The sequence below is a fragment of the Pieris rapae genome, chromosome 23 (genome assembly GCF_905147795.1).
Source record: "Pieris rapae chromosome 23, ilPieRapa1.1, whole genome shotgun sequence".
NCBI classification, from domain to species: domain Eukaryota; kingdom Metazoa; phylum Arthropoda; class Insecta; order Lepidoptera; family Pieridae; genus Pieris; species Pieris rapae.
Genome location: NC_059531.1, coordinates 2555565 through 2569856, shown reverse-complemented (window position 1 = coordinate 2569856; position 14292 = coordinate 2555565). Strand labels below are relative to the sequence as shown.

Here is a 14292-nt window from a genome sequence, read left to right as displayed (position 1 = left end):
GCGCTATAACAATTGGTCTTGGTTTTGGGCGCTATAACAGATATTCCAGTCATTATAGTAAGTTCACCTCGGTTTTGAGATACCCAGCTGTAAGTCTGTGAATAGTTGTATATTGAGATTTAATACATGAAGAAAATGATAAAATATAATATAATAGTTAATAAAAATTGACAAATATTTATATCTCTATCTCGAAAACGGTTCACCGTATGAAAAATTTTTTTGAACAAAATTTGTAGAGAATTTTGTATTCTACAATATTGATAATAAATAGAAATAGCAAAAAACCCATAGGAAATGAGATATTTCCAAAAAAAAACGATTTCTGTGACCTTTGACCTTGAAATTTAATAGTTGCTTACACCCTACCCATATGTAGGTTTTGAGACAACTTTTAGGGTGTCAATATACAACTATTTACAGACTTACAGCTGGGTATCTCAAATTCAGAGATTCTTACCTAATTTAAGCTTAAATGACTGGACTAAGATGTCTGTGTCTGTTTAGTGATAGATCGAACACCTGCAGAACTTCTGCATACATATTTGGTCTTAAATCTGACCACCTGCCTAAATTCCGCAGGCAGATGAAATCATATCCTATTCAGACGTGACACTCATATTCTTCAACTTCTGTACTTCTTTAAGTTCTTTTCAACGCACTCGCCAGCCCTCTGGCATTGAGAGTGTCCATGGGCGGCGGTATCACTTAACATCAGTTGAGCCTCCTGCCCGTTTGCCCCCGGTTCTATAAAAAAAAAAAGAAAAAAAACCAAAATCTCAAAAATCATTTCAAATTCTTACGTCCTCCTATCTCTACGCTTTGCTCTTCCAATAGATGTCTATTGGAAATTCCCACAGCTCATCCTTCATAGGCAATTCATTTAGAATTTCCGCCATTAAGCTGTGGAATAGGCTGCTATCGTCTTTTAAAACTCTTCTGTATAAATATTTTCTAAGCTTATCATATCCTGATCAATCGTGACCTATATAATTCTTGTATCTTCTCTTTTGTATTACATCGCTATTAAGAAAAACTAATTTTTTCAATTTAACAATAGACAATAATTAACTGTTCTTATCCAAAAATCATGATAATTATGAAATTTGCATCTATTTTCTGTGGCTGTGTGTGGATTTTTTATATATAATATATCTGAATTTAACTATTTATTTGTTTTTATATCCCGTTAATGTTTTTCAGTGGTTGGCAAGCACTGCTGCATTGATTTCCTTCGTCAACGTCTTTGGAGGATTCATGGTAACTCAACGTATGCTGGATATGTTTAAACGGTAAAATTTTCGGTATTTTTCGGTATTTTCAGGTATTTTTCGGTATTTTTCGGTATTTTTGACCTGTAATTTCTCGGTAATTATTCGATTCGATTCATTTCCGAGTACGAATGATAATTCAGTACGCTATACCACATACTTTGACTTTACTTGGCCGGTAAGAGCGTCGATATCAGTGTTGCCAGTAATTAAAACTTATAAATGTCTTAATAAACAATGTATACTAGTATCTAGGTAATATAGTTCTCGGCTTAAAGAAATGTTGCACAAACTTAGGAACAACTGATTTTTACAACAGCCCCAGTATCTTTTTAATCGGTATTTGAGAGAAGCAATACGATACCGAAGTTAGATTGTGCGTTTCGATGCAAGTTGAGGTATGGGACATTTCAGACTATCCATTTTTTTAGGCCTGGCGATCCCCCGGAATATGGTTATCTATATGGGATACCAGCTACGGCGTTGCTAGCTGGATACATCGTGACAGCAATGCAGGTATAAGATTTTTTTTATGGCAATACATTATTTTAATTTTATACCAGTTTCAAAAAAGACATAAACAAAGAAAACAAAGAGATGACAGAAATTTAAAATATTAAAAAATATATATTTTTATCGAAATCGGTATACCGAATAATTCCGGTAATTATTGAAACTAATCAATGTTAAAATTTGTTCAAGTACGCAATTTAAAAAACATCAGTGGCGCAACAACGTTTTTAGGTTTGGGCCTCAGATTTCTGTGTCTGTTTTATGATGTCTTATTGCCAAGTATGTGATTAGTCCCATATGCCTGACACACGTCGACATTTTGTGTTTAAGCAAGCCGGTTTCCTCACGATGTTATTCGATCGGTGAATGCAAATGTTAGATGCACACATAGAAAGAAAGTCCATTGGTGCACAGCATATGAGAGTCGTACGCTAGAGTCACTTCTGCTCAAACTGCATTTAGTTAATATATACAGGGTGTCCCAGAAAGAATGGATAATCCTTGAACCCCGCACGGAACAGCTCTCCAGCGCTCAGAAAAAAAAATAAAAAAAAAATTTGAAAAAACATGAAACCCAAAATATGATTTTTTTTTAAAAACTCGTTATTATTACTTCACTTCACATGTGCAGAACGGCCACAAAAAATGAAATTTGTGGCGTTTTTGGTGTAATTTTATTCCGGATAGACTATACTACTAGAAATATATTAAATATTATAAGTATCTATGATACTTTTTTCAAAAACAAAAAAAAAACTTGAGTTTTTGACATGAAATTTCATACGAAAATAATTTTGGCATAGTTTGAGAGTGTCATGTAAAAAAAAAGTATGAAAGCGTAATTAGTGTCAATGGCATTATCCATTCTTTCTGGGACATCCTGTATATATTATCTTTGGGGACAAAATAAATAATAATAATAATAATCTTTATTTTCTTCTCTCACATATACATACAAGTTTACAACGATTAAAACTAAGATAACATTTGAAAGTGTATGTGAGAGACTGGTCTCTGTAACAGGAGACCTGAGTGACAGATAGTCAGCCTCTTCACCACCGGACCGCAACACGTACATTAGGTCATTGTATATATATTGTATATATACAATAGAAGAAAAAAGTAAACGCAAAAGTAAATAACTTAGGGCCTGTTTCACAATGTATGGATAAAGTGCCAAATAGCTATGCAACACATAAATTATTCGAAAGATAAAAGTTCCGAATAAGATACTTGGCATTTCATGACGTATAGCGCTATCTGACAGTCGTGAAACGCAAAAATAGTGTTTATCCTACCAATAAGTAATAAAGAGCTTATTTGGAACTTATCCGGTGTTTACATTGTGAAACAGGCCCTTAGTATTATAATTTGGTAGGGATACCCTGAAGTCCATCAGATGGCGTATCTCGCATCGTCTCTGTGCTGTGTGGGCGCACTCGCGGGTCTAAGTTCGCAAGGAACAGCTAGAAAGGGAAATTATCTTGGAATGGTAAGTCTTTAAAATGTGTGAGAATATATTCGATACTTTTCAATACATTTTCTGACAAATTTAATGTAGTAGCATGTTTATTTACATATAATAATAATATAATAAAGCCTTTATTGTTGTTACAAGTTTTACATAGAATAATTTCGTGTGCCTAAAATAATTTACTTATGACTACTATCTAAAAAAATTTCTCTCAGTATATGCCCTGTTCACATATATATATGATGAAATTAACTACAATTTGGTTATTGAATAGTTTTTTTCTACCTTAGTTTTTAAAATTTCATTAGCATCACCTTGATGACTGGTTGAAGTCTTTCACAGTCTGCACAAGGCGCTTTTGCGAACTGTGGAATCAACTCCGTCTGTCTAGAGACACAACTTCTAACTATTAAAAGTTAGAGTGTCTCATCTCTCAAAAGCCGGCAACGCACCCACTGAAAATTGTAAAGTTTTTGGGCTTTCCGTACTAAGATCGTTTGCTTATATAAATGAAATTAGATTTTGATTTTTCGTTAAACTTGTTTAAAAAAAATATTTTATTCTTTATCCTAATTAATCAGAAAATGTTTAAACAAAAATTCTTGTTAAAAATTCAAATGACAAGCCAAAACTCAATCAAAATTTGCCAAGTTTTTTTACCAAATGTTTGCGATCCAGAAATTGTATTGAAAAGTATCGAATCTGTACCGGTTTCTGTAATACCGATTGCAACCGATGATTAGAAAAGGCATTCATAAACAAAAAGACGTAGCTTCAGACTCAACCCAAGTGTCGCCCGCTCATTGTAATCTTGATGACGTAAGCATATCTTTTGTTCATTGTAAAAACATTGAGACAGAAAGATCACTAGATCATTACTCTATCAAAATTTAAAAAAAAAGTTTTTTTTTTGGTATAGCAATATTTTTTACGATTTTTTTAGTATAGCAATAATTCCATGGCTATAATAATAACATTTTGAGTGAAAATTTCATTTTTTTTTCATTTTTTGGCTATTTTTTTGGTAAAGCAATGATCTGATCGCAATAGAAGTTTATAACATTTGTTTTTAAGTGAAAATAAATGTTACACTACTATTGTACTATTTTAAACGTGGCACCTTGGGTACTTGCTCGTCGATTTGATGATTCTTTAGTAATATGAGGTTGTGTATCGGCCTATGACGTGCGGTTTTTAACCGCGAAAGATTGACTACCAATATCAATAATTTGATACCAATTTCTGTTTTTATTTCTAGATCTAGATCTTTTGTAATCCCTCGTATTCATAAATATCGCGGTGTGCTTTAAGCAATCTTTCGCGGTACCAGCACTTTTTTCAATAAAACAGTGTTATTTTGTTTTTTATATTATAAACTATTTTATATTATTAAATATACAGATTGGCGTGGCGGGGGGTATAGCGGCCACGCTGGGAGCGTTAACGCCGAGTGCGGAGGTGTTCGCACAAATGTTGGGCGTTGCAGGCATCGGTGGGGCGTTAGGTGGTGCGATCGCTAAGAAAATCGAGATTACCGATTTGCCACAGCTTGTCGCGGGTTTTCATAGGTATGTATATGTTAAAATGTGTGTCGGTTAGAGACGGTGGAACGAGAAGGTGGGTTGGAGGTAGCAGGGGTTGCGTTGGAATTCGTTCGGGGCAGGGAAAGTGGAGGAGAACATATATATGTCAAAGCCAAGGTAGCCTTTCAATCAACAGACTAGTCTACTTATTTTATTCATATCATAAGATATGAATAAAATAAGTAAAAAATTGAACAAAATTGCTAGTGCAGCTAAAGACTAGGCAATAGTATTCAGATTCTTTTTGAGTACATAACTACTAAGACTAGTCTGAAATATACTTTTTCTCTTTCTAATTCTGATTTTTCTTCTCTCCATTTAACGACTATAACGCCATAAAATGCAGTTCCTTCAGTGCCGTTATATGGAGTATGTATATAAAACAGAAAAAAAACAACTGCATTCATAGACATGATACATTAAAGTAAACTAAAATTTAACGTTTAAAAACAATAAATAATACTTATAATTTAAAAGCTACTGCTTAAATAAAATCTGAGTCTTCCCACTTCTACGAGTACTTCTTGACACCTTTTATGAGGTGGAAAAGATCAATATCCCTGATAATGGATATTGTCATAGTTCGTTAAAACCCAAAACATTGGCGAATTATGCACGTAATTATACTGTGTCAGTTTTGACATAGAATGACAGACTATTAACAATATAAAATAGAATTATTATTTTACGTATTTTATCCAAGTATATTGGCCAAGTTTTTTATTCAGTTTGCGATTAAGAAGTGGTTTTAATAACACCGATTGCAAACGATGAGTAGAAAAGGTATTCATAAACAAAAAGTCGTAGCTTCAGACTCACCCCAATTGTCGCCCGCTCATTGTAGTCTTAATGACGTACGCCTATCTTTAAATTAAAAAAAAAAGTTTTTTTTTTGGCAGAGCAATTTTTTTTAGAATAGCAATGATTCCATGGCATAAATGTAACATTTTTAAGTAAAAATTTCATTTTTTTTTTCATATTTTAGCAATGATCTGATCGCAATAGAAGTTTATAACATTTGTTTTTAAGTAAAAATATAGTGTGGATTCATTAATGAATCTTCAAAAACACTTTTCCAGCTTGGTCGGTATGGCAGCGGTTTTAACCTGCCTAGCGACGTACATGCACGATTTTCCAGCGATGGCTTTGGACCCGACAGCAGTTACCCTGAAGACGTCTCTATTCCTCGGGACCTATATTGGCGGGATTACCTTCACGTAAGTCAGGAGCTCCAACTAATCGTTTCAGCCCATATAACAGCCTGGTAACAGAATTGGTTAAAGAATCTTCGGCAGTGGTTTGGTCAAGCCATAGAGTCATGCAAGCAGCATCTCATAAAGTAGCCATGATCTCGAAAAGAGAACTTGAATATAGAGAGATGGTAGGAGCCAAATGTAAAGGACGCTCATGAAGGGTGATCTTGGCAGTCCATCGACACCTTTGTTAGTGGGTGCGTTGTCAGCCTTTAAGACCTCGTTTAGAAGTCAGTGCAATTGGCTTAAAACAAAATGACAGTTTTAGTTTGAAGTACCCGACATCCACATCTGTATATAAGATGGCGTCCGTGTGACGTAGCATGCTTGTAAACTGTAAAGAAAAGTAGAAAAAAAATTGTATTATCATTCTTAAATTAATTAATTCACAATTGTGAATGAATTGGGCAATTAGTATTGTTGGCGCATTATGAACTGGGGTTTCGGGTCATAAATCGTGTTTATCTGTCTGTCTCGCTCGCTTTTACATTTCTTATGGAAATTCCTACTATCAGTGACATATATTTAAATTGTATGATACGTTTTGTGTCACTTGACTAATTTTTTTTCACAAAAATTACCTAGTTTGTATTCTTACTGCCGAACTATAACGTCTAGATGTCATATGGAACATAGTGTAATGGATGCAGCTCCTAACAAACATTGTGTACAAAAACCTGGCGATTAAAATGAGTGGCGGAGAGTTTATTGCCAGTTCTTCTCTTCCGTTCTACGCCCTTGATTTGAAAACTGGCAGTAAATGTAAAATTAGATTCATTTAATGTATATTTCTCTTTTTTTTGACGTTCATAAGTGTACATTATGTTACCTATATGAATAAATGATTTTTGTCTTTGACTTTCTACATACGAGAATTGAACTTTCGATGATTCGCTTAACGAATATCGTTTGTTATAGGGGTTCATTGATAGCATATGGAAAACTCCAAGGCTCATTATCGTCGGCGCCATTATTGCTGCCAGGGCGTCATGCGATTAACGCGGGACTTTTAGCGGGGTCTTTAGGCTGTGGCGGAGCCCTAATAGCGATGCCCGATGCCCCCGGCCTGCCTTTATTGTCTGCGGCAGCTGTTTTGAGCGGAATCCAGGGACTGACACTCACCGCTGCTATCGGAGGCAAGTACAACGCAGCTATAGGGTGTATTATTATTTTAAAATATATTTCCTTTTTTTGGCACTTTTTTGTGTTCGTTACTAAGTGTACGCTCGTAACCATGGTAACGACGCTTTAGTAGACGTTTGTAGTTAATTTTTTTATTTAAGAAATAAATAAAGTGTACTTGAGGCCAAACAGCAAGTCATTTCATAAGTCTATATAATATAATTTCAAAGAACTACACAACCGTATATCATAATTTAAAAATAATTATACGATAAACAGTATATTGACACGAGTTCAGTTCGGTGGCGGTTGTTGAAATCAAATAAATCCTTTGAAGCTCGGTGTCATCTGGCTTTTATTTATATATATATATATAAATCAATTAATATTTACCTTGAGTAATGCTAAGTTAATATATACCTCCCGTTACACATTTGAAATATTCAATTTAGACCAAAGTGTACTGATATCATCACTTGGCGGGCTGTAATCAGTTTTATATTTTTTAGGAGCCGATATGCCAGTAGTAATAACAGTGCTAAACAGTTATTCTGGCTGGGCCCTGTGTGCTGAAGGCTTTATGCTGAATAATTCCTTGATGACGATCGTTGGGGCATTGATTGGCAGCTCGGGAGCTATACTTTCATATATTATGTGCAAGGTATAAAAAAAAAATATTCTTCTAAACTCCATAGAAATCTGACGGCTATCATTTTGACATGTTAGAGATTACAAACCATTTTGGCCGGGCAGATTTTTCAATATCAATACGAGTCTGAATAGTGTCTATACATACATTTTATTAAATGTTGTGCTCCGCATTGAAAGTGGTACGGCAGGTATTATTACACTCTTTTCATCACAAACAGTAAAACGCACAGGTTACGATAACATTTTATTTTTTTGAAACGCTTTACTTATCCTGGAATTAAAAGGCCGTGGTGCCAGCTGAAGATAAAATAAAGTAATTAAAGTTAATTCGATATATTGTTCGTGACATTGAAATATTTGCTATTTTTGTATTAGGTCACTTGAGTAATTAAATATTTAGATTTGCCTTTTTGTAGGTAAAACATAAAAAAACGTATCTTGTATCTATCGTGGAGAACTTTTTAGTAGCTTATGAAATGGCAGAATTCTACGGAATGAAAAATCAGAGTATAAAGTCAGTCATGTCATATTGCTTATCATTCCTAAATAGGAATTCTGACATTTTATAAGCTACTAAAAAGTTCTCCACGATAGATATATACCAGTTAATTCTCCTTCTATCGAAATATTTACAAGTTAATTCTCCTTCTATCGAAATATTTACAAGTTAATTCTCCTTCTATCGAAATATTTACCAGTTAATTCTCCTTCTATCGAAATATTTACCAGTTAATTCTCCTTCTATCGAAATATTTACCAGTTAATTCTCCTTCTATCGAAATATGTACCAGTTAATTCTCCTTCTATCGAAATATTTACCAGTTAATTCTCCTTCTATCGAAATATTTACCAGTTAATTCTCCTTCTATTTAGAAATTTCGAGAAATCTTTTAGCGGGTTGAATATTTCAGGCAATGAATCGTTCCCTACCGAATGTGATTCTTGGAGGTTACGGTGTCACTACAAGTGGCTCAGCCCGTCCCGCCGGTGCTACACATACTGAGATGAATGTGGATACAGTAGCCGATTTGATTCATCGTGCTTCCAATATTATTATTACTCCAGGTGACAAATTTTAGAAATTTTCTTCCCAAGCTTTTTATTTAACATTAACATTGTTTATGGTTTTTAATAGACCGTTTTTTTTTTATAGAAACTAACTTTTTAATGTTAATTTGATATATCTTCATTACTTGTTCATATTGTCTAATTTCCTTAACTTTGGTCCTTCGAGCCGGAGATTCTCAATATGTATGTAATTTTTTTACAAAGAAACGAGCTTTTTAATGTTAATTACAGTGTAATCTCTTCATTACTTGTTCATATTGTCTAATTTCCTTAACTTTGGTCCTTCGAGCCGGAGGACGGAGAAAGGACTGGACTTTGGACTTTGAGAAAGTCATTTTTTTATTGTTTATTTTTCAGGTTACGGCCTGTGTGTCGCCAAGGCGCAATATCCAATCGCGGAGCTGGTTAACATTTTAAAAGATATCGGCAAGAAAGTTCGCTTCGCTATTCATCCCGTAGCAGGTAATTTATATTATATAAATTGCTTATATGTATTTATATTATCACACCTTGTTCCTGAAGGAGGGTGCGCAGGGACCTCGGATCTCTACTTGCCGTGGTCCTTACTTCTCTTCATCAAATTTCGTAACATTCATTCCATGAGTTTGGATCTAGTCCTGGTGAAATTTTTTATTTTTTTTATTTTTACATTTAGGTACAAAAACAGAAAACTGATACATACATACAATTATTACACACTAAACAACATTTGAAAATCTGATAGCCAATTATATCTGTACACAGCATTTTACACTAAATATCAACCAAACAACATACACATATTAAACTGAATGATAAAAAAAGAAAAAGAATTATATATATATATATTAATTCATTCAAATTAGTAATTTAGGTTGCAAGTATTCACCATGAACTATCTTTTTAAATTTACAAATACTATTGTGAAAAATATCAAATGGGTACTAATGGTAATCTCCCCATTGAAATAAGAATCACCAGTAAATACATTTCCAGGACGTATGCCGGGACAGTTGAACGTTTTGTTGGCGGAGGCTGGAGTTCCATATGACGACGTGTTTGAGATGGAGGAGATAAACGATGAGTTCCCAGAGACTGACTTAGTTCTTGTTATAGGTAAGGACTTATTATTTAATAAATCAGTGGCTACAACCTTTGCAGTTCTGGGCCTCAGATGTCTGTTCCATCATCATTTGTCAGTCTAATAGGCAAGTGTCAGTCTCCTGTGCCTGACACACATTGTCGACTTTTTGGGTCAAAACAAGCCGGTTACCTCACGATGTTTTCCTTCACCGATCAAATGTTAAATAATTGCCTTATTGCCTATTAGATTTAATAATGATCATGAAATAGATTCAGAAATCTGAGGCCAAGACCTAAAGAGGTCTTGGCCTCAGATATATATATATATATAAATAATAATAATGAGCCACTCATTTATTATATATAACATTATCTGTGACACATAAATGTGTTAGTAGTTGTAAAGGTCATTTTCAGATTTTCTTCAAGGGTTATCGTAATATAAGGAAATGTTATTAGTTCTTGTTTATTAACAGGTGCCAATGATACGGTGAACAGCGCAGCTGAGGATGACCCGAACTCACCAATCGCTGGAATGCCAGTTCTTAAAGTGTGGAAAGCAAATCAGGTAAAAGTAGTTTAAATACACAACTCTGTTTTAATCTCTTACTACTCTGTATTTTAATACCGTAGAATTATGAAATTTATTTAGAAGATTCACAGAACAATACAGAAATAGATGTATATATATAATATTGTGGGCGAATTGCAAATTTTCACAAATAGTTTTTTTACAGCAAGAAGGTAAACATGTCATAAGTGTTGCTACTAAAAAGTTTTCCATCGAAAAAGGGACTTATTGAATTTGACAAATGCTACGTATTTTTTATATTTTACAAATATGTATTTTATTTACATAAAAAACTAAATATGTATATAGGAGCGACACGTCACCATTAGCCGTCCCAATTATAGTCAACTATGTTAACTCTAACATGCCTCTTTAGTGTTATTTTGAATTTGTCGAACGCGTCAATATTGTGAATTTTAGACGGTAGTTGATAAAATAATTGCATACCCTCCTAAACTACTTCAAATAATTTCGCGGTTTCGGCAAAATATATTTTTAAAATTATTACTGTTATTGTAACAATTTGCTTTTGTTTAAATATATTTTTTTTAAGGTTGTGGTCATGAAGAGATCGATGGGTGTGGGTTATGCTGCCGTAGACAATCCAATATTCTACAATCCAAACACAGCCATGTTACTTGGAGACGCTAAGAAGACGTGTGACGCACTTTTGGATAAAATAAAACATTTGACTGGATAACGTCCTGAAATTTTTCCAATTCAAAGGAATATACACAAATGCTTTAATATGTCAGGTAAATATATATCGGAAAGGTTTTTTAACATTTTTTAAATTTATTTAGCTCATATTTCTTAAACATTTATTGATATTTTGCAAAAAAAATTGTTTTTAAAAATTAACAATTGTAAAACCGCAAGTGGATTGAACGTTTGATATTAAACGCACAGATTAAAAATATTAATTACAGTCAAAACTGTTTATGACGTCATCGTTTAAAATAACATACCGGTTATATTGACCAAAATCAAAGGTCCCGACTGAATTCTATTGTATTTTTTTTATATAAATTTTCACTCTACTCCCCTGCCATAGTGTCCAGGGACTTTATATATTTCATTTTTTTTTCAACAAACAAAAAATAAATACATTTCGCTGCTACTATTTGTGAAATAGTGTATTGGAAGTGTGATTCTATTGTATTAGGTACTTAATACTGTCGATTTTTACGACCAAATGAGTTGTTCCATTGATGTCGTTACATATAACAGATTTTGGCTGTATCTATCTAACTATATTTTTATCACATAAAGTTGGAATATATTTCATTTTGTATTTATGACGTCATATATGTACGGATGTTCATATTTTATCTATAATTTCTAAAAATGGTGAACTTTGTATTTTTAAATTCTCAATATCCAGAATTAATTAGAAAAAATCAAATTGGACTGAAATATACATTTATGTAAAATGTATGTAGTCACTTATTAGGAAAGCTAGATTTTATATTTTCAAATAAGCATTTTTGAGATTAAATAAATCATATTTTAATAATTATTATATTGAAATAAGGAAAAGTGAAAATTGTGTATTTACAATAATATTTTATATTTTTAAGAATATATTGATTGACACAAAAACATTGTTAGTATATACTTACAAAATGGCATAACCAATATTTATAAAATGAATTGTTGAATATAGAATCTGACAGCGTCTATACTCTGTCAGATTAAGACAAATATAGATAGGAGAATATAATTAGCTATATAAAGTTAAATACAATTGGAATAAAAAAATATATATGCTTAAGTTTTTTTATATTAGAACATAATATACATAAATGTAGTTTTATTTAAAGCGCTACACATCTTGTCTTATAGAAGTCTTATTATAGAAATTATCAGATTTTTTCATGGTCTATACAGTTATAAAAGTGTATTTGTGTATTTAATAATGTTTAAATTGGAAATTTGGAATAAAAAGACTGAATTTTTTTTTATTATCGGGGGAAATGTGCAACAGAAAATGATAATAAAACCGTTTGCACATACAATACTAATTAAATAAGAATGTCACCGACATTTAAATATCTCCAAATGTCAAATGAAAGTACAGTTTGCAAAATATTATGTATTACTGTTTCCGTTTTTATTGATTATAAATTTTATTAAAAAATTAATTTTTCATTAATTCATATGGCAAAATAAATAATTTTAATCGGATCACAATTTGTGTCTTTTTGGACACTATTTAACAAGACGAGACAAATGTGTCTAGTAAAGGTGGAAAACAAGTACTGCTAATGAAATTCTTTATATTTTGTACTGTCTTATACACATTCCATTAATAAGATAATGCAAATTATCATATTGCATGAGATTTTGTCGCCATATTCTGATTGTATTTCAAATCATTATAAGTTTTTTTTTAATTTTTATTATGTATGTACTTATGAAATAAAAACTATAAAATATATTCGTTTTTTACTTACCCATATAAGCATAGGCATTATTTTTCAGTGCCTACCAATCCAAAACAATTGTGTCTCAAGGAACTGACACCAGAAACAGTAGTAGTACCTAAGTATTAAAAAAACTATAGGAGCAAACAAATATTTTTTTATGCAATGCCATATTTTACTTTACAATATGCTTAAAAAAGGAATGAAAATAAAATTGAAGTGTATATATTCGACGGTATTTCGAAGCGGCTGCTTTCAAATCGCAAGCCCTTACGCATTGAGAGTGCCCATGGGCGGCGGTATCACTTAACATCAGATGAGCCTCCTGCCCGTTTGTCCCTTGTTCTATAAAAAAATCCAAGTAAGTTCTATAATATAATCAATATTATAGAACTCACCTAGGTTTTTTTGGTCTTATTTCTTTGAAGGTATATAAGGTTATTAATATTTAAGGTCGGACCAAGTGGCGTAGGCTTGGGTGGCACCCGGTGCGGAAGTTGGTGGTGTCAGCCCATCGATAAATGGAATAGGGCTTTGGACTTGGAATACGAGACAAATTTTTCTGTGGATATAACACACTGTACATTAACGAAACAAATAATTTACAGATGCGCGTTACGTACAATAAATTCTTCATAAAACTTTTAGCGTGTGACCCTTTGTGACGCAAGAGCAATTTCTGTCTTAATATTATTTAACATAGTCACAATGTCTAATTACTAGTTTCGTTATTCCAAATTTTGAAACAAAACCTTTTGACTATAGAAGCTTGAAACAAATAGTGCAGAAACGACCTAGAGAAAATATAATAAATAGTGTTTTGGGCACTTTCTTAGAAAACTATGTCGAATTCAGTTACTTATTAATATTTTTTTCTTAATTCTTCGACTCACTTTTCGATTTCTCTCACTCGCAACGAATTCATCAAGCTAGAATACAGATATAATATGTAATTGAAATGCCTGAAGACCTCTTTATCTTCATTATCTGATGAAGAACAAGAAATCCACGTGGAGTTCTTGGAAATGAATTCTAGTTTAATGCGGTTTTAAGTTATTAGTAAATAATATATAAAAAATGAGTACATAAATTAATTTACGACTGATTTATTTTTCATGACATATTTTTCTTCGTACCCTGTTAACCCGATGCATTTTTCATACAAAAATAACTTATTTACTTTCATGTTTATTAATAATAAAAACGAAACAATTTTAAACAGTATTAATATTTCCCTATTTGCCATACGCCATATGTAAGTTTGACATTTGGCAACTTGACAGTGACATATTGGCCAA

General features: G+C 32.5%; 1 protein-coding gene across 3 annotated transcripts in view; it reads left to right on the top strand.

Moving 5' to 3' along the window:
* Nucleotides 1-11289, top strand: part of LOC111001969 (NAD(P) transhydrogenase, mitochondrial-like) — a 32761-nt gene extending 21472 nt beyond the window's left edge. For all 3 annotated transcript variants that reach the window (XM_045633442.1, XM_045633439.1, XM_045633441.1), the window contains exons 12-23: nucleotides 1204-1292; nucleotides 1703-1787; nucleotides 3163-3276; nucleotides 4660-4826; nucleotides 5921-6058; nucleotides 7013-7230; nucleotides 7726-7877; nucleotides 8779-8932; nucleotides 9293-9397; nucleotides 9911-10030; nucleotides 10474-10565; nucleotides 11122-11289. In XM_045633442.1, coding sequence (XP_045489398.1) covers nucleotides 1204-1292; nucleotides 1703-1787; nucleotides 3163-3276; nucleotides 4660-4826; nucleotides 5921-6058; nucleotides 7013-7230; nucleotides 7726-7877; nucleotides 8779-8932; nucleotides 9293-9397; nucleotides 9911-10030; nucleotides 10474-10565; nucleotides 11122-11268 — 1581 coding nt within the window. In that variant the 3' untranslated portion in view covers nucleotides 11269-11289. The remainder of the gene's footprint in view (nucleotides 1-1203; nucleotides 1293-1702; nucleotides 1788-3162; nucleotides 3277-4659; nucleotides 4827-5920; nucleotides 6059-7012; nucleotides 7231-7725; nucleotides 7878-8778; nucleotides 8933-9292; nucleotides 9398-9910; nucleotides 10031-10473; nucleotides 10566-11121) is intronic.
* Nucleotides 11290-14292: the final 3003 nt, after the last annotated feature.